Here is a 25,742-nt window from a genome sequence, read left to right as displayed (position 1 = left end):
ACTTCACACTTAGATGGCACATAAGCGTCCAGCTGTTCTTACATATACACACACACACACACACACACACACACACACACACACACACACACACACACACACCCCTGCCTCATTTCTGCTTAATAGACTTCTTTGCTGTCATCTGTTGCTTAGGGTCTGCTTTCCTTCTACTAGACTGCTGCTCTCTGTTAAGACAGGGCTGGAATGCCCAGCATACATTAGCTCAGACCCTCAGCATCACACTTAGTGGCAAGGATGCAGTGAACAGGCTGAGTGTTCCTTATATCACTAAGCTGTACTGTTTTATTTCTGCCACCCAGACTCTTCATTCTCAGGGGACTGTTCTAAAGCTCTTTATTTTGATAATTACCATATGTGCTTAAAATGTTTGTTTGGATTTTAAGGGGGAACAATGACTATATTCTAGAGTTGCTGATGTCTGATAAAATTTCTAATTTTCTTAGTTATAACTTCCTTAAGAGGTATGTTAGCTTCTTTTTTGGTTGCTGTGATAAAACTGCCAACAAAAGCAATAATAGAAGGAAAGAGTTCTACTGGGACAGGGAAGGCATGGGAGCAGGAGTGGGAGGGGGTTAGTTATAGCAGTCCAGATAGGAAGCAGAGAGAGGTGATGCTCCATCATAGCAGTCTATCGTAGAAGCAGAGAGATGATGCAGGGACTCCATCAGAGTGGTTGACAGTGAGGAACCAGAGAGAGATGATGCTGGTGCTCCATCATAGTGATCTACAGTGAGGAACCGGAGAGAGATGATGCAGGAGCTCCATCATGGCAGTCCACAGTCAGAAGCAGAGTAATGATGCTGGTGTGCCTTGGGCACTCATGTTCTTTTCCCCAATTTGAATCAGTTTGGGCCCAGTCCACATTTAGGGTGAGTCTTCTGCCTCAATTAAACTACTCTGGAAATGCCCTCACAGATATACCCAGATATTTGTGTCTTGAATGATTCTAAAATTTAGTCAAGTTGATGAGATCAAGCATTAAAAGACACTTCTTAGCCAGGCGGTGGTGGCGCACGCCTTTAATCCCAGCACTTGGAAGGCAGAGCCAGGAGGATCTCTGTGAGTTCGAGCAGCCTGGCTACAAGTGAGCTCCAAAAAGCGCAAAGCTGCACAGAGAAACCCTGTCTGAAAAAAAAAAAAAAAAAAAAAAAAAAGACACTTCTTTTAGAGCCTGGGGGTTTAGTGTGTAAGTTAAGGTGTTCTGATTTTGATAGGAAGTAGAGAGAAATGCTGTTTCTAGTATCATCTGACTGGGTGGTGTAGAGTAGCTGTACATCACTGTGACTCATCAAATGATTTGTGGGAGAAGCCACATACAAGTTGGTGGTGGCACTTAGGTCACAAACTCAGCTCTTCGGTATTGAGACTTGATGAAGCATATGTCTTAGATTGGTACGAAGTTTGCACTTGTTGTTTGTGTGAAACATGGTCTTACTGTGTATCTCAGGCTGGCCTCAAACTGCCATTCCTGCCTCAGCCTTCTGAGTGCTGGAGTTACAGGCCAGCCAGGGCTACATAGTGAGGCCCCACCCTCTCTAAAGGGGACTTGGGGATGGTAGAGAAGGGTTTCCTTGAAGGAGCCTTTAGAAGAGTCTATGTGAGAGACAGTGTTCAGAGGTTTGGAGATAAGTTATTGTTAGGTTGAATTCTGAGCCTCCCTCTGAAAATAGAAGTGGTTGCCTGTCTGCCTCACCTTATGATTGTATGGTGCTTGGTGGTAATCAGCACGCAGCAATGCCAGTGTTTCCTGGGGTGGCATGGTCAGTTTTCAGCCGTCCACTCTCGTATGTTAGCCACACTGTGCCTCCAGTGAGGCATTTGCAGAACCGTCCTGCTGTGCCTTCCCTATCTCTTCCAGCTCATGGGGCTCGTGTGTGGTTTGCTTTGTGTCCCTCTCAGTTTCCTCACAAAAGGGTTCTGTAGTTGCTTTTTTCCCACTCTTTACTCTTTGGGGGCCCACCACCCAGCTCCCAAATAAATCACAGAGTCTTATTCTTTTTTATGAATGTTCAGCCTTAGCTTGGCTTGTTTCTAGCCAGCTTTTCTTAACTTACCCATCTGCCTTTTGCCTCTGGGCTCTTATCTTTCTCTATTCTAAATACTTTTCTTGACTTCTTACTCCATGGCTTGCTGTGTAGCTGGGTGGCTGGCCCCTAGAGTCCTCTCTCCTTCTCTCGTTCCTCAACCCTCTCCTCCCAGATTTCTCTCCTTGCCAGCCCCGCCTATCCTTTTTCCTGCCTTGCTATTGGCTGTTCAGCTCTTTATTAGCCCATCAGGTGTTTTAGACAGGCACAGTAACACAGCTTCACAGAGTTAAACAAATACAACAGAAAAGAATGCAGCACTTCTTCGCAACATTAAACAAATATTCCACAGCATAAACAAATGTAACACATCTTAAAATAATATTTTACAACAGAATTCATTTTGTTACTCATCATTCACACTAATTATCAGCATTTTATAGACACATACTAGTTACCAGCACCATTAGAAACATGTCACATAGCTGTGGAACATGCATGGGAACAGACTGGACCCTCTGCATAGGGGAGACAGTTGTGTAGCTGGGTCTGATTGAGGAGCCCCTGGCAGTGGATCAGGATCTACCCCTGATGCATGAGCTGGCTTTCTGGAGCCTATTACCTGTGCTGGGACGCCTGGCTCAGCCTTGATACAGGGGGGAGGGGCTTGGTCCTGCCTCAGCTAAATGTACCAGGCTTTGGTGACTCCCCATGGGAGACCTCCAGGGGGTGGGGGTGGGAGTAGGCCAGGGTGGGAAAGGCTGGAGGGGAGCAGGAGGAGGCTGAGTGGGGGAATTCATGGTTGGTATATAAAATGAATTAAAAAAATTCCTTAAATAAAAAAGAAACATCAAAAATTAGGCTTAACAAAATGTTGCTATTTATTTTAAATGCCATACATGACATTAATCATAAGTATTCTTGATCAATAGTTCTTAAAACTTACAGAAGTTAGGTATAACTTGGGAAAAATAATTATGTTGTACTTAATTTTAGGTGTTGAAGAAAATATTCAAGAAGTTGTTGGACATATCACTGAGGGTGTGTGTCGGCCTCTAAAGGTAAAGGGTTTTGTGGTTTCAGGTATCTGACCAAAGGATTGACTTGTTTTTAGTTCAGAGAAATTGATAAGTAACAGCTTGAAATCGAGCCACAATTTTGTCAAATTAACACATCAACTAGACTGATAAAATGCACTTAAGCTGAAAGCATTGCCTGTTCCCTAAGAAAGTGGAAATAGCTAGTTCACATTCAGCTGACCTCTAGGTTACACTTCCTATGCCACTGTTAAGCGAGCAAGGACAGCCTTCATTTGGAACAAAAGCAAGAGAGTGAGTGTGTCACTGTATTGCCTGGAGCACAGTGCCGCCGTTTGCTTATCATCCTAATCAATAATGATTAGTCCAAATATGAGCATATTTACCTGTTGCTGTTGCTGCCATGTGGGGGCGGACTCTGGAGTCAGCAGGTTCAGAACACATTCTGCTCTTGTCCCAGTCCTCAACTCTTCTGTGCTACAGTATGCTCCCATAGGCCCTGTTCTCAGTGCCTCCTGTGGACACTGGGGGCTGTGGGAGGCAGATGGGTGTGTGGTTCGCGGTGCTTGCACACACCCGCCACAGACTTCTTTCCATTATGGATTCAAAGAAAGCTTGGCAGTGGACTGACTTCCTCTTAGTATATAGACATTAAGTTTTATGATGTATTCTTATCGTAAACTGGATATTTTCTATTTCTAAGGTTTTCTTTGGTGTTTTGATCCAGGCAAACAAACCTCAGATGACCTACCTTTTGACAGTTTATTATGTTGATAAATTCAAATATTACCATATCTTGATAATAAGTACTTGATATTATTTTATGTTTTCCACCAAATGAAATACTTCCTGCCAGTGTGATGTTCAGACAGTCATAATCCATATACATTTTACTTTGTCTACTACTAACAGTTGTTAAAAGAGTTAGAGTAAAATTAAGCTCTTACCAAACGTGGTGGTCCGTACCTGTACCCCCAGCGTTCTAGGAGGCTAATGTAGGAGATACTGCGTAAGACCAACCTGGGCGACATAGTAAGTTGGAGGCCAGTCTGTGCGACACAGAGACACCCTGTCTTAACACCACCACCCCAAAATTTTATTTTCCTACAACTTTACTTAGCAGCCCAAACATCTATTATCATGTTATTAGGAGATATTTAGCTGCTTAAAAGTTAAGAATGAATTTTACATTAGAGATAAAGGAACACATCCCTAAAAACAGTATTTGTTAAGATGAAAATTCTTTTGGTTAGGGCTTCTATTGCTGTGATAAAACTGTGATCACTGGCAACTTGGGAGGAAATGGTTGATTTTGCTCTATTTCCACATCACACTCTATCGCTGAGGGAAGTCAGGGCAGGAACGTGGAGGCAGGAGTTGAGGCAGAGGCTGTGGATGGGTACTGTGTACTGGCTTGCTCTCAGGGCTTCTTCAGCCCGATCTGCTTTACAGTCCAGGAACAGCTGCACATGGGTGACATCGCCCACAGTGAGCCGGGCCTGCCCACATCAATCTTCAGTCAAGAAAATGTCCCACAGATTGGTCCACAGGCCAGTCTAGGGGGAGATTCCTCATTTGAAGTTCCCTCTTCCAAAATTACTCCAGCTTCTGTCATGTTGACAAAAAATAGCTAGCACAGAAGCCTGTTGATTTCCAGGGTGGTTTTTGTTTGTTTGTTTGTTTGTCTGTTTGTTTGTCTGTTTGTTTGTCTGTTTGTTTGTCTGTTTGTTTGTCTGTTTGTTTTAAGAACTCTGCAGTCTGTTTAAAATTACTTTTATTATATGTAGGATGCTGTCCCCTCAGCATCAGACTCACAGTAAGACTCCTGGCCAGGGGAACCAGGATTTGTGAGTCTGCCCTCTTCAGGTCCATGGGTTACAGCCCTTCCTTCCCATAAATGTTCCGTCTCTTCTAATAAAATCTTTAACTTGCCATGTGCACCTGACCTCCTTGAATTGTGCGTTCTGTGAAAATAGATGTACAAGACAGAGATAAGAGGCATGGGAAATGGAGCTGGGTAGCGCATGGCTTGGACTAGGCATTGTACTCTGCCTAGACAGAGGTCAGGACAGAGGGGCCTGTCGGTTTTTCCCCCCTCCCTTTCTCCCTCCCTCCCCCCTCCCCTCTGTCCCATCCTTGCTCTGGCATTACCAGGACAGCACTGCCTGTGTCCTGGCTTTGCTGCAGTTAGGTTTCCTGCATCCCATCTACCCCTTTAAGCACCTCCCCACGTCTCCCTTGTCCCTCTAATAAGGACAGTGGTTCACCAAGTACTTGGATGTCGGATCTGTGCCCCAGGCTTCCTCTCTGCTCTCAAGCTTTGCCGAGGACAGTTCTCCAGCACCATCTCCAGTCTAACTCCCAGCCCCTGCTGTCCTCACATCCTTAGTCTCTTTTGTAGTTTTTTGTTTTTTTGTTTTTTGTTTTTTTTTGTCCTCTTGTAACAAAGATTGCATTTTCCCTAAGACTTTTGGTTTTGCTGAATGGCTGGTGTCTTTTGTGGCCTTTGTGAGAAGGGTGTTTCTTTGTGTGGCATTTGTCACACTACCTTTCCAGGTTCTCTGTGCTGTCTCTGCTGTGACTCCAGGGTGCCACTTTCCCTGAGAGCTCGGACTGACAGAGGGGGGTTCTGTCATTTCTTCTGTCTTCCTTCCTTCCCCTCTTTCCTTTCTTTTTTGTCTACCATCTGCTCTTCTCAACTTTCTTTCTGAAGGGAGTAGGAATGAAGAATTGATGTCTCCATCTGTCTATAATTAATGGCCTTTAGAGTTTAATAGTTGTGTTAAGATTTTAAAAACACCATTTTTAGTGATATAATGTCATTGTAATCATGGGAGCTTGTTGACAAGCAGTCTGGTTAGCCAGTGAGCTCTAGGTTTAGTGAAAGACCTTGTTCAAAAGGCAAGGTTGAGAGTGATTCAGGAAGACACCATATGTAGGTTGCTGGCCCCTACATAGGCATGCAAGGGTATTCACACTTGCATGCAACACACACCAAGAAAGATGTTCAAATGGAAATTGATGATTTTAAAATATAAATGTCATTCCTTGTCTTATTGCCTCTTGCCAAAGAGGAGTCACTTTCATTAACATGCAAATATGAAGACAAATTAATCTCCATAACTAACGAGGCCTTTGTAAAATGTTACATATACAATGCACACATATATTTGCTAACAGTATTATATCCTGAAATCAAAGAACAGAGAAACCTTTTGAAAGGGTTTGTTGAACATGTGTACAGGTTTGTACCAGATGCTGCAGAGATTTAAGAATGTAAGAAACAATGTCTGTGTTTAGAAAGCAGAAAGATAATCAGAGGAGTAGCAGCGTAAGGACAGACAGAATAGATGGTGTGAGCGTCATCGGTAACAAGGGGATGCTGACTAAGGGAGAGAGCAGTGGGTGGTAGGAGTTAATTAGAAGATGCTGGGAAGAGTAAGTTCATCTTCAACTAGATCTTGCTCCTCCTGCCCAGTAGCCTTACATCTGGACAGATACGTCGGTGTTCGTTCATGGCTTTCCCAGTCTCTGCTAACAGGAACAAATGGTGTGATGCAGGTGGAATTTTTTCTTCCCTTCTTATGAGTGGTGCCGACTAAGCATCTGTGTTAGGAATGCTGTGCTGCTTTTGCAGATAGTCTCAACTAGATCTACTTATGCTGTGGTGCCAGACTGCAGAGTGGCCCTGCCCTGGTTTTCAGTATTACCTGCTTTGAGTCAAAGGTTGCAGATAATGAGTCTTTTTTAAGAATTTATACTAAAGTGTTTTCAACTCATGACTTAATATGCAAAGTTTCTTTAGAAAGCATTTTGTGATTGCTACAATAATGAAATTGTCTCTTGAGTACTTTTATGTTGTTTATACCCCATCATTAATGAAGAAAAGGCATACTTTTAAGAAATAAATGTTCAGGAATTTTTCTTCGTGTTCCATAGGTTCGAATTGAACAAGTAATACTTGCTGAACCTGGAGCAGTTTTATTGTATAAAATCTCTAACCTCCTCAAGTTTTACCACCATACAGTCAGGTAACTGAAGAGTAGATGAGCTGCATGCCCTGGAGTGTTTCTCTATTGTCAGAATACACTCCTTTTTCTACTGTGTGTATCGTGTGAGACCTTGCATGTTCAGTGTACCTGTATGCCTCGGCGCCTGCATTCTTCTCCTTTCCTTTTCCATGCATGACCACACACACACACACACACACACACTCCTATTTATATCTGTTTCTGTTTTTGTTACAAGGTCAATCAATCTCCTAGTATCCTAGTATCTCCCTTCCTCTCACACCGTGGTGTGTGTATGCGCGCTGCGCGCGTGTGCGTGTGTGTGTGTGTGTGTGTGTGTGTGTGTGTGTGTGTGTGAGAGAGAGAGAGAGAGAGAGAGAGAGAGAGAGACATAGGCCATTCTGCATAGAGGAGAATGGCAGGTGACTTCCTCTGTCACTGTCTGCCTTATTCCCTTGAGGACCTGCAGCTTGCCTTTAAGACTGGTCACAGGGCTCCTGGGGCTCCGGTGCTGGGGTCACAGGCACATGCAGCCATGCATGGCTTTTATGTGGGTGCTAGGGGTTCCTACTCAGCCCCTCAAGCTTGAAAACAAGCAGTCTTATTCACTGTGCCTCTCTCCAGCCTCCATATTTAGATCTCTTTAAAGCACTATGCTCAGTGAGCTGAATTGTGTTGGCTTTTGTTTTGCGATCTGAAATGAAATATTCTTTGCTTTAGTGGCATCGTTGGAAACAGTGCAGCTACTCTACTGACGACAATTGAAGAAATGCACTTGCTAAGCAAAAAAATATTCTTCAACAGTTTGAGTCTCCATGCGAGTAAACTGATGGACAAGGTGGGTGTGCTCCGCGTCCTGGAGCTGCAGCATTGAATGGGCTGCTTTCATGTTTTGACTGCAGTGATTTTTTTTTTCCCCTTCAAATTCATGTTAGGCGAGCTTAGTGTACCTCAGGTTAGAGTTCATCTTTCTGGATTTGCATAACTATATCCTAATTGGAGAAAAATCTCAAGGTGAGTTTCACTATCTTGTTTTCTAAATATTTCATTTTTAAGCATTTTTCACTACAGTTTTCCAAATATGTGTAACTAAGAGGAGCTTAATCCTCTTAAGTGAGAGCCAGTGTGACACTGTGAAACTGGAAACTCTTACAAGAGGTTTTTCAAACAGTTTCATTGTTTCACCTTCCCATGATGCAGCTTTGTCTTCTGTGTCATAGACATACATGAACGTTTATGACCGGGAGTAGAAAACTCCATGGAGTACACCCAAACAACAAAACCTGAGAGACCTGTATGACCTAGCGTTGTAAGTCAAGCAGAGTTCAGTAGCAGGAATAATTGTTCTTTGTCAGCTTCAGGGTTCTGTTGCTAGATGCTTCTATTGAGGTAACTCTTGTATCCTCCATCCCATGTTGATCCTTTTTTATCAGAAGATGGCCTTTATTTCTAGAGATACTTATCTTACTGCTGTTTTGTCTTACAGTGTGGCTATGCTAGCTTTCATTTGGCTGTTTGCAAAGTCTCTATTTTATGTCCTTTCCTTTGAACTTGTTAGAAGATAACATGCAGTTTGATTGTGGTTTTGTAAAAAGTTGATTCATCCTCACGTTTTTGCCTTTTGATTAGTATATGTAACCCATTTACTTCTGGCTGACCTCCTGAGTGTGGAATTTGTTTAGTTTGCTCTGTTTTATGTATGTCTGAGTCTTCATCCCCCTATCTCTCCATGACTCCTTTGCTTCCTTCCTCCTATACAGTTCTGTTCTTTCTTGTGCTGGTATTATCACAGATAGCAGTGCACTCCATCATGTGCCCACCAACATAATTTATAACTTTTTCTTCATGAAGTTGTCTTTTCTTTTACAAAGAGGAACAGAAAATACAAACAAGAACTACTAAAAAAAGTTTTTGTCTTGGTAGTATCCTTTTCTCCTGCTTTCTCAAGACTGCTTTTCCCCGAAATAGAATTCTTGGCTGACGTTTTACTTCTTCCGACCCTTAAGTAGATGACATCTGTGCATTCTGGTGACACATTGGTTGCTAATCTTAATGAGTTACAGAAAGTTGTGAGCCACCATGTGGGCGCTGGGAATTGAATCTAGGTGCTGTGGAAAGAATGGCCCGTGTTCCTCACCACTGAGCCATCTCCCCAGGCCCTCTCTTTTGAGTTATGCTGTCTCCATGGAGACCACTGCAGATTTATGTTGAGATTCAGTCACCTGCTTGACCATTGAGATCAGTGTTCGTCTTCCATTGTTTCTTCAAATACCTCTTGCTCCTTGTTCTCTGTTATTTGGACTTTGCATTATGCTGAGGTTGGTGATGGGGTCCCATGGAGTTCTGTTCATTTTCATTCCACTCATTTCTTCCTGCTCCGCAGACCAGATCGTTGCAGTGGCCACTTTTTGTGTCTGCTCACGTCTGTTGCTGAATCACCCTGCAGTGAAGTTCCCATTACAGCTATAGTGTTCACCTGCAGCGTTTTGGGTTGTGTCTGTTGTGGCCGTTGTTTCCATCCTTTGCTTTGGTTGTCCTGGACCATGTTTTCTTGTTTGCTCATGTGTCTCTTAGCTTTCTCTTGTTAACATTACCTTCATCAAAGAAAGTATTTCCACAGGTCGCTCTGCCATTCCTACTGATGTCAGTTACTCATTCACTTCTATGTATGGAAAGTTCTTAAATAAATTCTGACATTTAAAAGCTTTCTCTTTTTCTGTCTGACACAAGACTGCAGTTTCTTACAACGACTTCTAATTGCCAAATTTTGTTCCATTTCCAGTACTTTTCTGTTAAAGTTGAAAGTACTCTGATATCTTTTTAAAGATTTATAAGCAGAATCTCATACTTGCATAAGTTCTTTTTTGAATTAAAAAGAACTAAGAGCAAAAAGAAAGTTCACAGGGTCCCTCTGGTGGTGCTTCCAAGCAGCAGTGACATGTTAGACCTAGCTTCCACTTCCTGAGGGAACTGGGTTCTGGTCAGGAGCTGATATATAACTCCATCCACTCCTCCAGAGTCCCTCTGATGCTCTGAGAACTTAGTCTTCACAAGGTCACACAGTGACTTAAGGGGTAGATCCAGGATTTAAACTTATTGGTCAAAATTTTAGTGGTACTTATTTTCTGTGAACCACTTCTCCAAGTGTATAGCCTCTGGGTCAACCTGGAGTTCTTCAGGGGCCCTTGATAGAGAACGAAGTCAAGAGCTCCAACCTGACACTGAGCTCCGAGAGTGGATGATGCTTCTCAGTGATAGATACCGCTGCTGTGGGGATTTCTTTACAATTTGGGCTACAAACAAAATAAAACCAGGTTATATTCAATATGTAACAAATATAATTCTGTAATTCAAGTAAACACCAACTTTTCTCAAATTCTTGAGCTTTAATGTAGAAAGTTATAATAACAACTCTGGGGTAGGCTGGTAAAACCTTGTCACTCTGAGCAGCATACTTCAAAATTAACCGTCAATAGGTTGTGAGTTTTTAATACATTAGACATGTGTTAGGTTATATTAGTTTTTATCATGGGCCCTCTGTGTGTTTGAACTTCTGAAGGAAACATGGGCGGCAAGTCAACTGTTGTTTTGTCCAGGTTGAGCTCCCGCCACCTGACCTTGGACCCAGTTCTGCCCTGAATCAGACACTCACTCTGCTGCGGGAGGTTCTGGCCTCACACGATTCTTCAGTTGTGCCCTTGGACGCTCGGCAGGCTGACTTCGTGCAGGTAGTTTGTAGATGCATTGATGGCTTGCTCCTCCTCTATTACACGTTTGTCAGATGTTGGCGTATGTGACCATAGACACTGACAGTCCCTTATTGTTTATTTTTCTTCAATATTAAGTCAGTTCTTCATTTTAAAGGGTAATTCAGTGATGCCATTTTTTTTTTTTTTTTTTTTTTTTTTTGGTTTTTTTCGAGACAGGTTTCTTTGTAGCTTTGCGCTTTCTGAGCTCACTGTAGCCAGCTGGCCTCAACTCACAGAGATCCGCCTGCTCTGCTCCGATGCTATTAAAGGCGTGCGCACCAACGCCCGGCTAAGTGATGCCCATTTTTATGCTATCTAGTTTTATTATTAAATCTTTCCTTCTTGTATTCTTATAACTGGCTGTCTTCCAGTTCATTTGGCATTAATTCTGAAAGGCTATAAACCCAGGACCATGTCCTGACTAAGAAATAAGAATTCATTTCCTTTTCATTTACAGGTTTTGTCGTGTGTCTTGGATCCTCTCCTCCAGATGTGTACAGTTTCAGCCAGCAATTTAGGCACAGCTGACATGGCCACGTTCATGGTCAACTCACTGTACATGATGAAGACAACACTGGCTCTGTTTGAATTCACGGACAGGCGCCTAGAAATGCTTCAGTTTCAGGTAGTTTGCTAGAAAGTGGCATCTCTGTGATTTTGGTTTTTAACGTGATAGCTTTAAGTTACTAGTTTTTGGACAAATGTCGATGGCCTAACTTCATGAATTCCTTAAGGCAGTTTGTCTGAAGGATGTACACATACATACATACACACACACACACACACACACACACACACACACACACACACACACAATTTTGGTTTTCAGCTTTAAAGAAGCCAGAATGTGAAATGGTTATGGATTGATTCACAGGCTGTATAGCTGGTATAACTTGTGTTACAGAGGCCAGACACACTTTATCTGTGTGTAAAGCAGTATTAAACAAAATGCTATGGTTTAACAGTCACTGTTCTCATAAGCCAGCTTGTGTCTCTCAAAAGTCTGTATGATGGCTAAGTCAAAGCCATTCATAAGGTACCTAACTGTGGAGATGCACAGAGGTTTCTTAGTGAGACTTACTCAGGGTCTGAGAATCTGAGCTTGCTTTACCCAGCAGGGCTGCATAAGGGGATGATTTGACCATGGGCATGGTTTCCAGGTGTTTGCACTTGGCTGTGCGGTGTGCTTTGATCTAGAAATGGGGAGGTCTTTTGCCCCACCCCTTGGCATTGTTATAAAAAGCCCTTTGAATAAATGGAAAAGGCCATTGGGTATTGACCCAGGTCCTCTTGAAGCTATCTGTGTTTCTGTCTTTCTCCTCTCCAGTATCTTTCTATCTAAAAGTGTCTTAGCCCTCTCTCCTCCTCACAAGAACCCATGAAAAGGTGGGAGCCGGCCTCCCACACCAAGTCCTCGGGTTCTGGTACTGCCGTATACCGGTAGATGCAGTGTTCAAGAGAACAGGGATAAAGCAAAGTGTCTGGAAGTGGGCACAGTGAAATTCGATTTGTTGCCTTCTGTTTTTCTGAGGCGTGGCTTTTGATACATCCAAGTTTTCTAGTTTCTAATTCATTTAAAAACATTTGAGAATGGCCATAATCATAAAGTCTTAATAATTTTGGAGTTGTAAAAAGGCATCCCTGAACCTCTCCCATTCATCTCCCTGGATGTCATTTCTTTTGGAATTTTTATTGGTAGCTCATATACTTGTATTATATGCCCCTTGGAGAGGCTTGTTTTTTTCTTTTTAGTCAGTTTTTAGGTTAGCACACAAACAATGGGTTTCATGATAGCATCTGCATAAGTACGTGTTACACTGTGGTCTTCCTTCCCTTCCTCATTGCCCACCCCCTCCCACAGTTAGCTTCATTCCCCCTAGGTCCCTCCTACTCATTTCATGTCTTACTGCTCTGTCTGTGTCCCACCTTCCTCACGACTCATCCTCCTGCCTCATGATCTCCTCAGCTTTCATGATCTCCACACATAGACGCTCAGATGGGAGATTGCCTTACTTACCCCGAGTTTTCTCCTCTTTCCAGTGCAGTTAAACTTTCGACACTGCTGTGTTGAAGTGCTGTCCCCACAAATACTGTTGCTTGCTAGCTGAGCCATGTAAGAGACAATGATTAAACTATTTCCATGGACTGATGTACTTCATGTTTTTATATTTGTCACCAATCCAAATTTAAATCTTGCTTACCAGCAGTCACATGTGTCTGTCCTCAGTGTTCTGTACATTTTCTGCATGGCACCAAGTTCAGTATCTATGAAGTTTGTTAGTTTGTCCAGGGTCCGTGTTCTCCCTACCCACATCTGATGTTTTAGCAGGACTCTACACACATACTTCTGGAGACACCCAAGGGTTTGTCATGGTTCATCGGGGTCCTCCAGAGACACAGTGTATGTTGATGGACTGATGGAGGGTTCTAGGTGCCCAGGCATCTTCTCACTTAGCTTTCCCCAGCATTCTGGTGACAGCAGGGAGTCTCAGGCTCCGGTTTGGAGCAGCCTCTCCACCTAGAAGCCTGTAAGGATGTTCCTTTGGGTTCAGGTATTTCCCCAGAATGTTCAGGTGTTTCTCTTTTCCTGTTATTTCCATCTTAGATGTTTGAGAGCCATTTCAGTTTGAAGATTCAAACCTTTCATTTACTCATTTTTTTTCTTAACCATTTCTCTATGTGTTCCTGTCTTATAGTCTGGAGATCTTGTTTTGTTTCATTTTCTATCATGGATCTGTTCTCCAGTTTATTCTCTCTTCCCTGTTTCTTTGATACTTTCTCTGTCTTCTGTTTTTCCTCCAGGTGACTAATGTGGTTGTTGGCATTAACTAGTTTCCTTTTCACTTTCATTAAATGCTTTTATTTGAACAAATTAATTTTATTTATTATTACTTTTGTTTTCAATAAATCCAAGAAGTAAGGATTTTTAATTGTACTTCCTTGGGTATTTTCATTAAAATGGCTTCTTAGTGTTAGGAATACAGGTATTGGAGTCTCATGTGCTGACAGAAATGAGAGCTGGCGGGGGCTCTGTGTCATTGGCAAACAAATGGGTAAAACTGGGGCCACTGGGTGGTGTGGAAGGGAAGGGGGGAACCTGGCAAATGGGAAGAGCAACTTCTTATTGGGGTGCTTTCCTTCAGGCACCCCATTCCTCAACTGCAGCTCCAATTCCCACCAGGGTTCTTCAGACATTGAGCTGGCCAGGGAATGTAGGGAAGGCTCAGAATGTAGCCTTCAAGCCCGTATTATCCCTGAGCAATTTTATTTTACATGGTTATTGTGACTTTTGTTTGAGTTCTGCTTTTGAAATAGCTGAGAAGCAACCCATCTTCCCTAGTGAGGGAGACTAGCTCGCTCTTACGCCCCAGGATGCTCTTGAGCAGGGAGAAATGGGAAATTTGTAAATAGGAGAGAGACAGAGACAGAAAACACAGGAGAGCCTCGGGAGGGCCTGGGTCTCAATGCACCAGCCCCTTCTGTCTCTACTGAAGGGTGAGGCAAAGACCTCTCCCAGCACAGCCAAGTGCAGACCATCCCAGACACCTGATGACCTTGCACGTGGTCCAGCCGTCCCTAATGCAGCCCTGCTGTGTAAAGCAAGCTCAGCTCTCACTAGGAAACCTTTGTGGGCTCCACACCTTAGCTAGTGGCCAGTCCTGGAATCCTCTTTAGTTGTAACTTTTTAAGTAAGAGGATTTCTCTCAGAGGGAAGAAAAGTCTGTTGTGGAGGCTGCCTTGGGTCCCATAATCTGGGCCACACCAAGACAAGGCCATGACGAGGTTCCAGCATGCTCTGGTTTTACTGCTGCCACTGTTCTTTTCTGAAATGCTTTTCCTGCTGCATTTTACTTTAGATTGAAGCCCATTTGGACACTCTTATAAACGAGCAAGCCTCTTACGTTTTGACTCGCGTTGGCTTGAGCTACATTTACAATACTGTACAGCAGCATAAACCTGAACAGGTGAGCACCACTTGCCCTGGCAAAGGGCAGCTTGGGGGTGGCTTCTGGAGATGGACTCTGGATTTTCATCTTGGCTCTCTATGTTCACGTCCTCTGCTGAGACAGGGCTAATCATAGTGTCTGTCATAGGGTCAGGAGAGTGCCTGAAAATGCAAATAATTCTCGGTTAGAAGTAATGAAAATATCTGAGGAATTAGTATCACAAGATATAAATAAACAAATGAGTATTATAAAGTGTACAAGATGTTCACACTGATGACTTTTTAAAGTCCCATTTCATTTTCAGACAAATAAATGTGTAGATTGCTGTACAGGTAATATTATCCTCCATCTAATTGAGCAGATCAGTAAAGGGAAATGTTCTGGGCTAAAATGATCTTACAGAATCCCAATAGTAATAAGTCCTAGAGAGGCGGGAAACCTAACACAAAGTAAGGTTAGAAGATTGTCCAAGTTCAGAAAATCATGTAGCTGCTTCCAGAGAAAAGTGTTTTCTCTTTACTGCAGTGAGAGTAGGACCATGAACGAGGGGCAGCTGGAGATCCTCCTGAAGACAGGGGCGGGCATTGTATGAGCCAGGGGGTCGAGGTCACGATGGAGGAACCCACAGAGACATCTGACCTGAGCTCCTGGGAGCACATGGACTCTGACCAACGGTTAGGGAGCCTGCATGGGACCAACCTAGGCCTCTGTGTGGGTGACAGTTGTGTAGCTTAGTCTGTTCGTAAGGCTTCTAGCAGTGAGATCAGGACTTGTCCCTGGTGCCTAGCTGGCTTTTGGGAACCTGTTCCCCATGCTGGATCACCTTGCCCAGTCTTTATACAGGGGGAGGAGCCCGGTCCTGCCCCTTTCTGAATGGAGACAAGAGGAGTGTGAGGGGAGGGGGGTAGATAGAAGTGGGAGGGGTGGGGAGGAGGGGGAAACTGGTCAGTATGTAAAAAAAAGGGGGGGGGTGTTAATTTAAAAAAATGAGGAGCAAACCAAAAAGTAATCTGCCTTAAAAAGCAAGGAATTCACAGCCTTCACCCTTCTGTGTTTCTGTAGCTAACTGACGGGAACCAGATCCTCACAGTTCTGTTCCCTAAAACACCGTGGTCTCCACACCTCACCAGCATCCTCCAAGTGCTGTGTCACCTGCTTTTCTTGCATGTGCAGTGGTATTCTCTTATTGATAAATGTGTGGTTCTGCTCCTCATTTATGGCCCTACGCTTACACAGTTAAGAGAAAACACGCTGCTTTGGAAGTAGGTACGTGATTCCTGAATGTGGGCAGTCTTCTAATAGACCTTTTTCATCACTTTTTATAGGGCGCTTTGGCCAGTTTGCCCAGCCTGGACTCTGTGGCACTGAAGGCTGCAATGGTGAGTGCATGACGAAGCCTTTCAAGTTGGATTTCCTGAGGTGGGGCTGGCCGCGGTGTTCTGTGGTGATGATGTCCCGGGTGACAGTTTGTCTCTTGATGGGCCCTGTAGCTCCTGTGTGTCTGCTCCTCTTATCAGCTCTGACTGGGATTCACCATTTGTTGTTTTCTTCCGTCAGACCTCGCTCAAGTCACCACTAGAGCAGTGTAGGATTTCTTCATTTTCAGAGTTTGCTTCCTAGTCTGATGTGAAGTTAGGCTGTGAAGTAGACTTTTGTTGCCATGATTCCTGGTTTAAACTTGGGATTTTTTTTTTTTTTTCTGGGATGCTAACTGAGCCTGGATTCCTGTTTTAGAATAGTGTATTACTCTTCAGCATGAGATTCACAAAACCTTTAGTTTATACTTTCTTTTCAAGTAAACAGCTTCAGTTGTAACAGTAGAATGCTTTCCTGGCATGCAGGCAGTCCTGTGTTCAGTCCCCAGCACTGTACAACATGTACAACACACATTCACATGTATACTAGACACAGTCACACATGTGAACACACACATACTCATTCGTAACCTCACTGATACACATTCACATAGACACGTGCATACTTAAGCACATTCACACTGACACGTTCACACTCATACATACACTCACAATCATATGCACTCAAACATATTTACAGTCTCATGCATGTACGGATACACACGTGTGCACTCGTACACATAAAGACTCAAATTCATGCAGTCATTGACACACTTATACATTCATGTATACTTCCAAACACACAAACATACACTCATGCACACAGCAATCCACACCCATTCACAACACACGCACAAAACTTACTCCTTCCTTTCAGTATGAGCACCACTTTGGGTAGCATGCTCTTCTGTACTGTTTGTTCTGTGCATGCATCATAGATATGCATAAATGTTCGGTGCATTTCTCCCCATGGCATGACTTGTAAGTCACGTAGCCCTGTCAGTTATAAGGTGATGATGCCTCTGCAAGTTTCACAGCAGGACTGTTGCTATAACTGATTCATCTAGGAATCAGCTTCCAGAGCCTGGAGGCCGGCCTACTGCAGTTATCATCTGTCCTGAGCTCTTCAGATAACACAATGAATGGACTCTGATGAATAATTCTGAGAGTGGAGATGCCTTACATATTGCTGTCTTAGTTTCTTTTCCCATAGCTATGATAAGATACTCTGACAAAATCAAGGGAAAGGGGGTTTGTTTTAACTCACAGTTAAAGGTACCATCTGTCTGGATGGGGATTTGAAGCGGCTGGCCACTGCAGCCCATAGTCAGAAGAGAGCAATGAATGTGTACACATCCCGCTCCCTCTCTGCTTTTCATGTCGTCCTACCCCATGAAATGATACTGTGCAGACTCAGTGTGGGTCTTCTGACAACCCAGTTAAGAGCATTCATTTCTAACAGGCATGGCCACAGCCCAACCTAATTAGATAGTCCATCATTGAGACTCGGCCAGGCGATGCCAGGTCCTGCCACACAGGTGATTGAAATTAACCATCAGGACCCAACGTAACGAAAGTCTTGTAAAATAACGGCCGTGCAGAAGAGACAGCAGACCTGGCAGCGTTGCTGCTAAGACAGTCTAGAGTTCAGAGTCCTAAGTGAGATGGCTGGGTTCGTTACATCACGGTAAAGACCCCACGTAGAAGTGACAGTCGTAGCATATACACCAAGTGAAAACTGGACTGGCAAACTGAGATTTCATGTTTAAAATTTCTAATGACGGTGAATGAATTTCAGATTCACTTAAAAAGGCCCAAGTTTCTTAGAAAGTTAGTTTTAAGGTTGGGTTGGCTCGGTCAGTAAAGTGCTTGTTAGGTAAGCATCAGAGCCTGAGTTTGGTTCCCGGAACCCACTTCAAAGCCAAGTGTGGTGGTGCGTGCCTGTAATCCAGTGCTGGGAGGAGGAGGGAGAGAGCTAACAGGATCCTTGGGGCTCACTAGCCGGGCTCGCCGCCCATTTGGCAAATTCTAGGCCATTAGAGACATTGTCTTGGAGGGAAAGAAAAGATGAATGGTACCTGAAGAGCAGTGCCCAAAGTTGTCCTCTGCCTCTTGTACGCAGGCACCCACAAACACAAGTGCACACAATAACATACACACATAAAATGAAAGTAACATGTAGACTCTTTGACTAACCACTATGCCTTGCCAACCTTTCCAAACCTAGGTCCAAGTAAGTTAATACAGACAGTTCTAGGGTGTTTCAGTTATAACGTTTTAGGAAATGCTCATGTGAATAAAAGTCCCTAGACAGTTGTAATGGGAGGTTCTCTGAAGTTTTAAGCCTCCCCCAAAGTGGCTGTTTGATAGCTCCTTGGCCAGTCCATACATTCATGTCCCTTTCCTCTCTCAGGCTCAGTTTGACCGCTACCTCTCAGCCCCAGACCACCTGCTGATGCCACAGCTGAACTTCCTACTCAGCGCCACAGTGAAGTAAGTGTCTGCTCTGAAGGAGGGGGAGAGATTCATAACTTTTTAAACATCAGATATTTTTCTTAAAAATTAGTTATTTCTAAGAGTGAGACATTTGCTTTTGAAGAGCAATAGTTTCAGTGTTTTTCCTGCCTTAGTACCACCAGGGAATTAACCTTGGCAATACTTATTCCTTATCTGTATTTTCCTCCAAAATCTCTCATTAATATATAGCTTATTTGCTGATGACTTTAAATTGCTGTGACTACAACTGAGTTACATAGACATGATGCCAAATTCCTTTATATTCTAAACGTGCCCAGGCGATGTTGATGATATGGACTCTGTCACACATTCTTTGCAGTGTGGATGACTATTCTGTGGACTACTTTGCTTCTTACTGGTCTTCTCTAGATCTAAAACTATGAAATATTATAGATGTCTCCTTGATTTGGAATGGGGATACATCCATCCTGGTAAACTCCTCTCAAGTTAAAGTTCAGTTAATGGACCTGAACATCATAGTTCGAAGCAGTGTGCACATGGGCCCACACTAGCATGGCTGCCAGGGCACATGGTCCACACTACCATGATGCCAGGGCATGGCTCTCTACTCAACATCAGAGCATACAAGGAAGCATCTTGCCAACCTGGGAAAAGTTCAAAGTTCAAATGTTGCCATATTGAGTTTTCTACTGAGTGTGTGTGTGTGCTTTCTTAGCATGACCAAGTGAAAAATTGTACGTCAAGCCGTCATGTTTATTGCTAGTGTGTTCAAGACAAGGAAACTACTTTTTAGACCTATCTCATACCCTAAGACACTGTAACAGTACAGTTACAAGTAGCAGGTGATTCTATTATATCTTGGCATCCTTGGTTTTAAGAAAAATACAAATAAAATTCTCTACAAGTAGGAGATTAGGCAATAATAAATCTGCATCTTTTTCTTTCTATTCTACCAGGTAAGAATTAAGTACTTTCAAAGTACCAGACTAGTGGTTAGGGGTTAAACCATATATCACTTATGGAAGTGAGTCTGAAATGTCACTTAAATTAAGAGCAACATTTTTATTTAGAATGTAGAAATAGTTTCTGAACTTGAAGAAAACACTGCAAACTCCTCAAAAGATGCAGTGTCAAAGACAGCATATTGCTGGTCTGTTTTCTGAAGCTGGAACTCCAGAAATAGGTAAACAAGGCAGCCAGGACTACAGCAGTGAGCAGACAAGGTGACTTGGTTTGACATGAAGAAAAGCTCGATGTGCACCAGAATTGTAGTGGAAATCATCCTTCTCACACCTGCCTGCCTGCCCTGGTCGTGCTCTGTTGTGAGTTCCTGGGAAGCATCCTTCTCACCCTGCCCTGTCCTGTTAGTGCTCTGTTGTGAGTTCCTGGGAAGCATCCTTCTCACCCTGCCCTGTCCTGTTAGTGCTCTGTTCTGAGCTGGATTGTCCCTAGGCGCTGAGTCCCCTGAGATAGGCACAGTGCTCCACTCTCGTCTTTTTATCTTAAGGCTTGGCTTTCAAAGGAGATTTTTTTGATTGGATAGTCAGTCTTGAAGGAAAATATTGAGCAGATTTAAGGGACCAGGAAGTAAAGCTGTCTAGAAAGTGAAGAGAGAAATAGAAAACTTAAGTGGTTTTAAGGAAGTTTTCCTTTTTCCCTTTGGGTAAATTAGAAAGCTGCTGTTGTCTTGGATGCCGGACTCCGTGTTCACCTCATGCACCGTAGAGACCGAATTATGACTGTGTCGGTGTCAGCTTGCGTTCCATAAGTGGCTTAACAAGGGGAGGGGGACACATGTTCCTAATGAGCACGCAGGACAGTGTATGTGATTGAAGAAATGTTTTCTTAGGGTCAGTTTCTTTCTTACATTTTTTTCTTATATTTATTAAAAGTAAAAGCATGGATTCAGTGAAAACATTGTTTTCTTTTTGATTTGAAGGAAGTGGGACCTGTTTTTCTTATAACTAGCACTTGTGTTCATTATCTGTCTAAACAAATAACCTATATAAACAAAACTAAAACAAGTTTTTAATTGAGAAAAAGAAAAGAAACATGAGTGAAAGAATACCTTCTGGAAACCTATAAGCTGGAAAGCAGCTTTAGCCTGGACAACGTTCTAGAGAACTCAGAGAGCCCAGACCTTCAAAGTAAGTTACAGGTGGGTTGATGGAGTCCTGCAGTCAGGGCTGCCTGAAACTCATAGTAAATGCCATGCTCCTCTTAACCTCAGCTGACTACCTTCCAAATGGAACTCAGCACTCTGAAGGACGACTGCAAGCGTCACACTTAAAGACATGCACCCAGAGTTGGGGGAACACCCATCACTGCTTAGGAGCAGGCAAGTGTGAACCCAAAGGAGAAAAAAGATCCATGACTAGAAACAGACCCAGAGACAGTGCTTATAGAACTAGCAGGTATTGGAGATGTGTACAGGAATTAGAGGAAAGCATCAGTATACTGAGAGAATAAGGAAGGAAATGTTCCCAAGTGAGAGTGCTGCCCTTGTACTTACAGGTACAGTATGTAAAATGAAGCATTCATCCTTCCTAAAGGAAAGACCAGCCAGACTAAAGGGGGAGGGAGGCACATGTGAGGTAGTACTAAGAGGCCCCCACCTCTCTCCCATGCACACATATGTGTGTACATTCAGTTATACATGATAGGAGTGTCATGTTATTGGAACAAAACAAATTAATGCAAGAACTTTCTCCAGATGTGTGCAAACTATGAATCCACGTACCCAGTAAGCTACAGAAACCCGAACAGAGACATTGCACAAGGGTGGTCTGTCGTCAGATCATCAAAAGCCGGTTATAAATAGAATCATCTTAGAGCAGCCAACGGGAAGAGTTAGTGTTCCTAGGAGCTGACTTTGTGTTGGAAACAATACAGCTAGAAGACAATGGGGTGTCGTTTTTTAGCATGCTGAACTAAAGTGGTAGAGAGCTTACTTATGGTGTTTGCAACCCTGGGTTCAATTCCTAGCCCCTGTAAACCAAAAATCATACCAAAAAACAAAACAAGACAAAAACCTTGAAAGCTAATAGCAAATTAATACATCTTATCATCTGCATAAACACCAGCATACTGCACTATAAGAGATAATAAAAGAAACTCTTCAGAATGAAGAAAAAGGATATCAAGGAACCTCAGAGTAATGAAGACTGAAAGTGAGTTAGTGGACCATTTAAAAGAGCATTTAGAGCAGTGGTTCTCAACCTTCCTAATGCTGTGACCTTTTAATTCAGTTCCTCATGCTGTGGTGACCCCCAACCATAAAATTACTTCCTGGCTACTTCTTAACTGTAATTTTGCTCCTGTAATAAATTATAATGTAAATATCTGTGTTTTCCAGTGGGCTTAGGCGACCCCTGTGAGGGTTGTTTGTCCCCAAAGAGATTGTGACCGATGGTTGAGAACCACTGATGTAGAGGGAAATAGAAGTGTAGTGTTGTGATGATGTAGACTACTGAATTATCCATGCGGTGTGCAGTACTATTTGAGGATAAACAGGAGACCTACAGCACCCTCTGAAGCAAACAAGGAAAGAAGGAGACAAATGCAAATGAAACAGGAAGAGACAGACAGCAAGACAATAGGTGGAAGTCCAGCCTGGTAGAAGACCGTGTGCGCCAATGAAAAGGCAGGAAGGAATCCCTCTGAGCGAATGAAAAAGCGTAGCCTGGTGCCTGCTGTCTGTAAGACATCCACCCGGAGTGATGTATTACAGTGATGTATTACAGAGGACAGTTTACAATCAAAAGGCTGATGGAAGCCAGGTCATGGCAGCACTCATCACAATAACCTGAACTAGCTGTGTCGACACCAGTGCAGTTAGAGCAGGCACTAGCATGAGAAACAGACACTTACTGGTGATGATAGGGTCGGTTCATAAAGGGTGCTGGTGCTCGTGGCTAACAGCAAGCCGGAAGAGCAGGAAGTACAGTCTGGAGGACATTTGTTAACACTTACGGAGCCATGAGTGGTGTCACAGGCCAGGCTAGCCAGATCTCTGCAGGCTTCAGGCTAGCCTGGTCTAAATAACACGTTCCAGACCAGCCAGAGCTGCATAAGAGACCCTCTCTCAAAACACAAAACCAAACCAACAACACAAAAGCTATACACACCAACACTCTACGATTCCTCAATTTCGTGTCTTCACAGCCCTTCACTGTTGAAGCCTTTCTCCTGGTGTACATTTAATTACACCTCATGAAAGCTCACTTTAGTGATCGCAGAACCTGAACATGGAAAGAAGCTATTTTTAGGAACAGTAGATTTCTGGTAATGCTGAAGTTGGACCAGGTTGTTAGGCAACGAGAATCCTAAGTGCTGATTAACAAGCTCCCTGATTCTCGGAGCAAGCGATTCATTTGGTAGCTTGGTGCTTTAAATAACTGCTTAAAATACAACCAATTTACATGAGCATATTTTAATGAGAATGATTTCTCTGTGCGTGTCCATAGTGATCTGTCTGTATTAAGAGTTTTGAAATTTTGACGTTTGTAACTGGGTAAACAATATCTTAAAAGTTCAGCATTTTGAAGTACAGGGAACCAAATGCACTGCCTTTGGGTAAAAATGTAAAGTGAAGACTCAGTCCCTCAGTTTTCTCATGGTAAGTTAGCTCCATGATTATTCTATTTGCTGTCAGTATGACACCAAAAGATCAATCTAGTAACTCTCCAACGTGTCTCACAGTTAGAGAGCAGCTGGAACCAGCCACACAGCCTCGCAAGGCCTCTCGGCCTGGATTTGTTTAGTTATCTGTGTTTCGGCTTTGTTCTCGTTTTCTCCTTTGAAGACCTATAGTGGTTTTTCAGCTCTGTTGTTCATTCTTGACATTTGTAAGCCAATTTAGCTTAGAAACATAGCCTGAATTACAACTCAATTTCACTAATTTTTTATAATGACTTGAAAACAAAAATTAAATTACTACATAAGATTTTTAGTATGCTACTTTTGCCAATTATTTAGCATTTTAAAAATAATGTTTAATATACAGTCTTGTGCCTTACTCTGATTTGAAACCTTTTGTGTGGCAGCATAGTCCTTATTCCATATATTCTTTATGTTGTAATCAGATTGAAGCAAATTATGAAGTATGAAGTTTGGGTAATAAGTATTGTGGCCAGCCTAACATCCATCATCATCCTGCTCTGAATGATGAGCTAGAAACTGCTTCTAAAGCTCACTTCTGACTTGTTGCAAAACAGAACAAAACAAAGCGGGGGGGGGGGGGACACAAAAAACATGGTTTTCAAATGTATATGTAAACAGTTGTTAAGTACCGTTCTAGAATGGGTTTTGGCTGTTTCATTTATGAAAAATAATGTTGACATTATTTTGGTACATGTTGTGAAGCTCAGTTAGATACAGGAAAATTCACTAGACAGTAGGTCATATGAACCTCATGTGACTAAGTAGATTCCCAACCAGTTTCCTAAGGATCTGTCTGTGTGTGCACATCTGGGTGTGAATGTGAGTGGAGTGCCTTCTGTCACTCTCTGCTTATTCCTTTGAGGCATGGTCTCTCCCTGAACCTGGAGCTTACATGTTCATGGTGAAACTTGGAGCCATCATTCCCCAAAATCTTCTTGTCCCAGTATTTCTTGGGGTTGGGGTTCCAGACAGTTTACATGGATGCTGAGGTCCGAATTCTAATCCTCCTCATGGCCGAACAAGTCCTCTGAACTGCTGAGCCATATTTGCTCTCCATCAGCCTTGTGCTATCCTCCTTCCCAGGAGAAAGGAGTCAGCATCACTGCACTGTGTGCAGAGCATTTACCAACATGTCTTCTCTCTCTTGACTCTTACTTTGCAATTGCAAATTACAAATCTTTAGCAATTTGAAAAATTGGCAAGTTCCTTTAACTCACTAAAGATAGATCTGAACCAGGTACTGTTGACTTAACATCTTGGGATGGACTTCTCTCCTGCTTCCATCCACATAAGTACCCTATAAATCACAGCCTCATGTCTGTAGATAGTCTTACAAACGTATTCTTATGGGCATTATTATCAAGAAGAACATAGATCCCAGAAAGACAGCTTAAAGAATATTGTCTGTTATTGGCAGTTTCGTTGCATAAACATGTATGACAACTAAAATAATTTCTTACTGCCTTTATCAGATGATTTGACCCAACTCTAAGCTAAGGTTAAATGTTCTGAACACATTTAAGTATTCTGGGTTTCAGTGTTTGGTAGGGAAGGATGTTAAATGCATTTCTCTCCTCCCATGTTTTTAGCTTGTTCAGGATGTAAGCCCACCCTAAGTCAAGGAATATTTATATGTGAGGCACCGTTTTAGTCCTAATGACCAAGCAGTGCATGAAATGCACCCCCTGGCTTTTGGAGGCTACATATTATTAATGAAGAAGACTTTAATAACAGTAATTACTCATCCACATCAGTAGGAACTGGTCAGCGTGGAGATGAAGCATATCATTCAGCATCATTCATATGTGTGAGCTTACAGTGCTTGGGGTTATGTCATGTTCTGGTTTTGTTTGCTCATCTTTAGGGAGCAGATTGTAAAGCAGTCTACCGAGCTGGTCTGCAGAGCCTATGAGGAAGTTCATGCAGCTGTGATGAATCCAGTCAACGCATACAAAGATCCGGAGAGCATCCTACACAGGACGCCTGAGCAAGTGAAGACACTGCTCTCCTGATGATCTTGATGGCCTTTGCAGATTATTGGTGCCTGGAAACAAAGGGTGGTTTGGGTTTTTAATCTGAGTCTTTATTTCGAAGTTTGAGAATTAGAGTTTTCCTTGTATGAGATCGTAGGTCAATTTCTTTCATTCTCAGCTAACATGGAGATAAATCAGTATTGACTTGAGTCTGTACTGCTGTGTCTCTTCTCTAGGTAGCGATGTTGTCTTGTTCATTAGCTGCCTGTGCATAGCAGCTTAAAGGTCCCACTGATTTGGGATTATAAATGGAGGCAAAAAGTCAAATGGAAGATTTCAGGATTAAGTACAACGAGGTCTAAGTTAGTATCATGTGACATCTAAACTGCAGCTGTTGGTAATGAATGTTCCTTGGTGGACGACTTCGCTGCTTTCCTTGTGATGAATAGCTTCTCGAACCTAGCCCATGTCTCTGTCCCCCAGCTA

The 25,742-nt window shown here is 42.9% G+C and overlaps 1 protein-coding gene across 1 annotated transcript in view; it reads left to right on the top strand.

Annotated features, from left to right (window-relative positions):
* Positions 1 to 25,465, top strand: part of Cog6 (component of oligomeric golgi complex 6) — a 44,510-nt gene extending 19,045 nt beyond the window's left edge. Inside the window, exons 11-19 of the mRNA XM_028873347.2 lie at positions 3,042 to 3,106; positions 7,022 to 7,113; positions 7,813 to 7,930; positions 10,689 to 10,820; positions 11,299 to 11,466; positions 14,699 to 14,806; positions 16,114 to 16,167; positions 18,557 to 18,636; positions 25,148 to 25,465. Of these exons, the coding sequence (XP_028729180.1) occupies positions 3,042 to 3,106; positions 7,022 to 7,113; positions 7,813 to 7,930; positions 10,689 to 10,820; positions 11,299 to 11,466; positions 14,699 to 14,806; positions 16,114 to 16,167; positions 18,557 to 18,636; positions 25,148 to 25,295 (965 nt within the window). The 3' untranslated portion in view covers positions 25,296 to 25,465. The remainder of the gene's footprint in view (positions 1 to 3,041; positions 3,107 to 7,021; positions 7,114 to 7,812; positions 7,931 to 10,688; positions 10,821 to 11,298; positions 11,467 to 14,698; positions 14,807 to 16,113; positions 16,168 to 18,556; positions 18,637 to 25,147) is intronic.
* The last annotated feature ends 277 nt before the right edge of the window (positions 25,466 to 25,742 follow it).

This window comes from Peromyscus leucopus, chromosome 6 (genome assembly GCF_004664715.2).
Source record: "Peromyscus leucopus breed LL Stock chromosome 6, UCI_PerLeu_2.1, whole genome shotgun sequence".
Lineage (NCBI taxonomy): Eukaryota > Metazoa > Chordata > Mammalia > Rodentia > Cricetidae > Peromyscus > Peromyscus leucopus.
The sequence above is the reverse complement of the archived record's forward strand: the minus strand, read 5'-3'. Positions and strand labels throughout refer to the sequence as shown.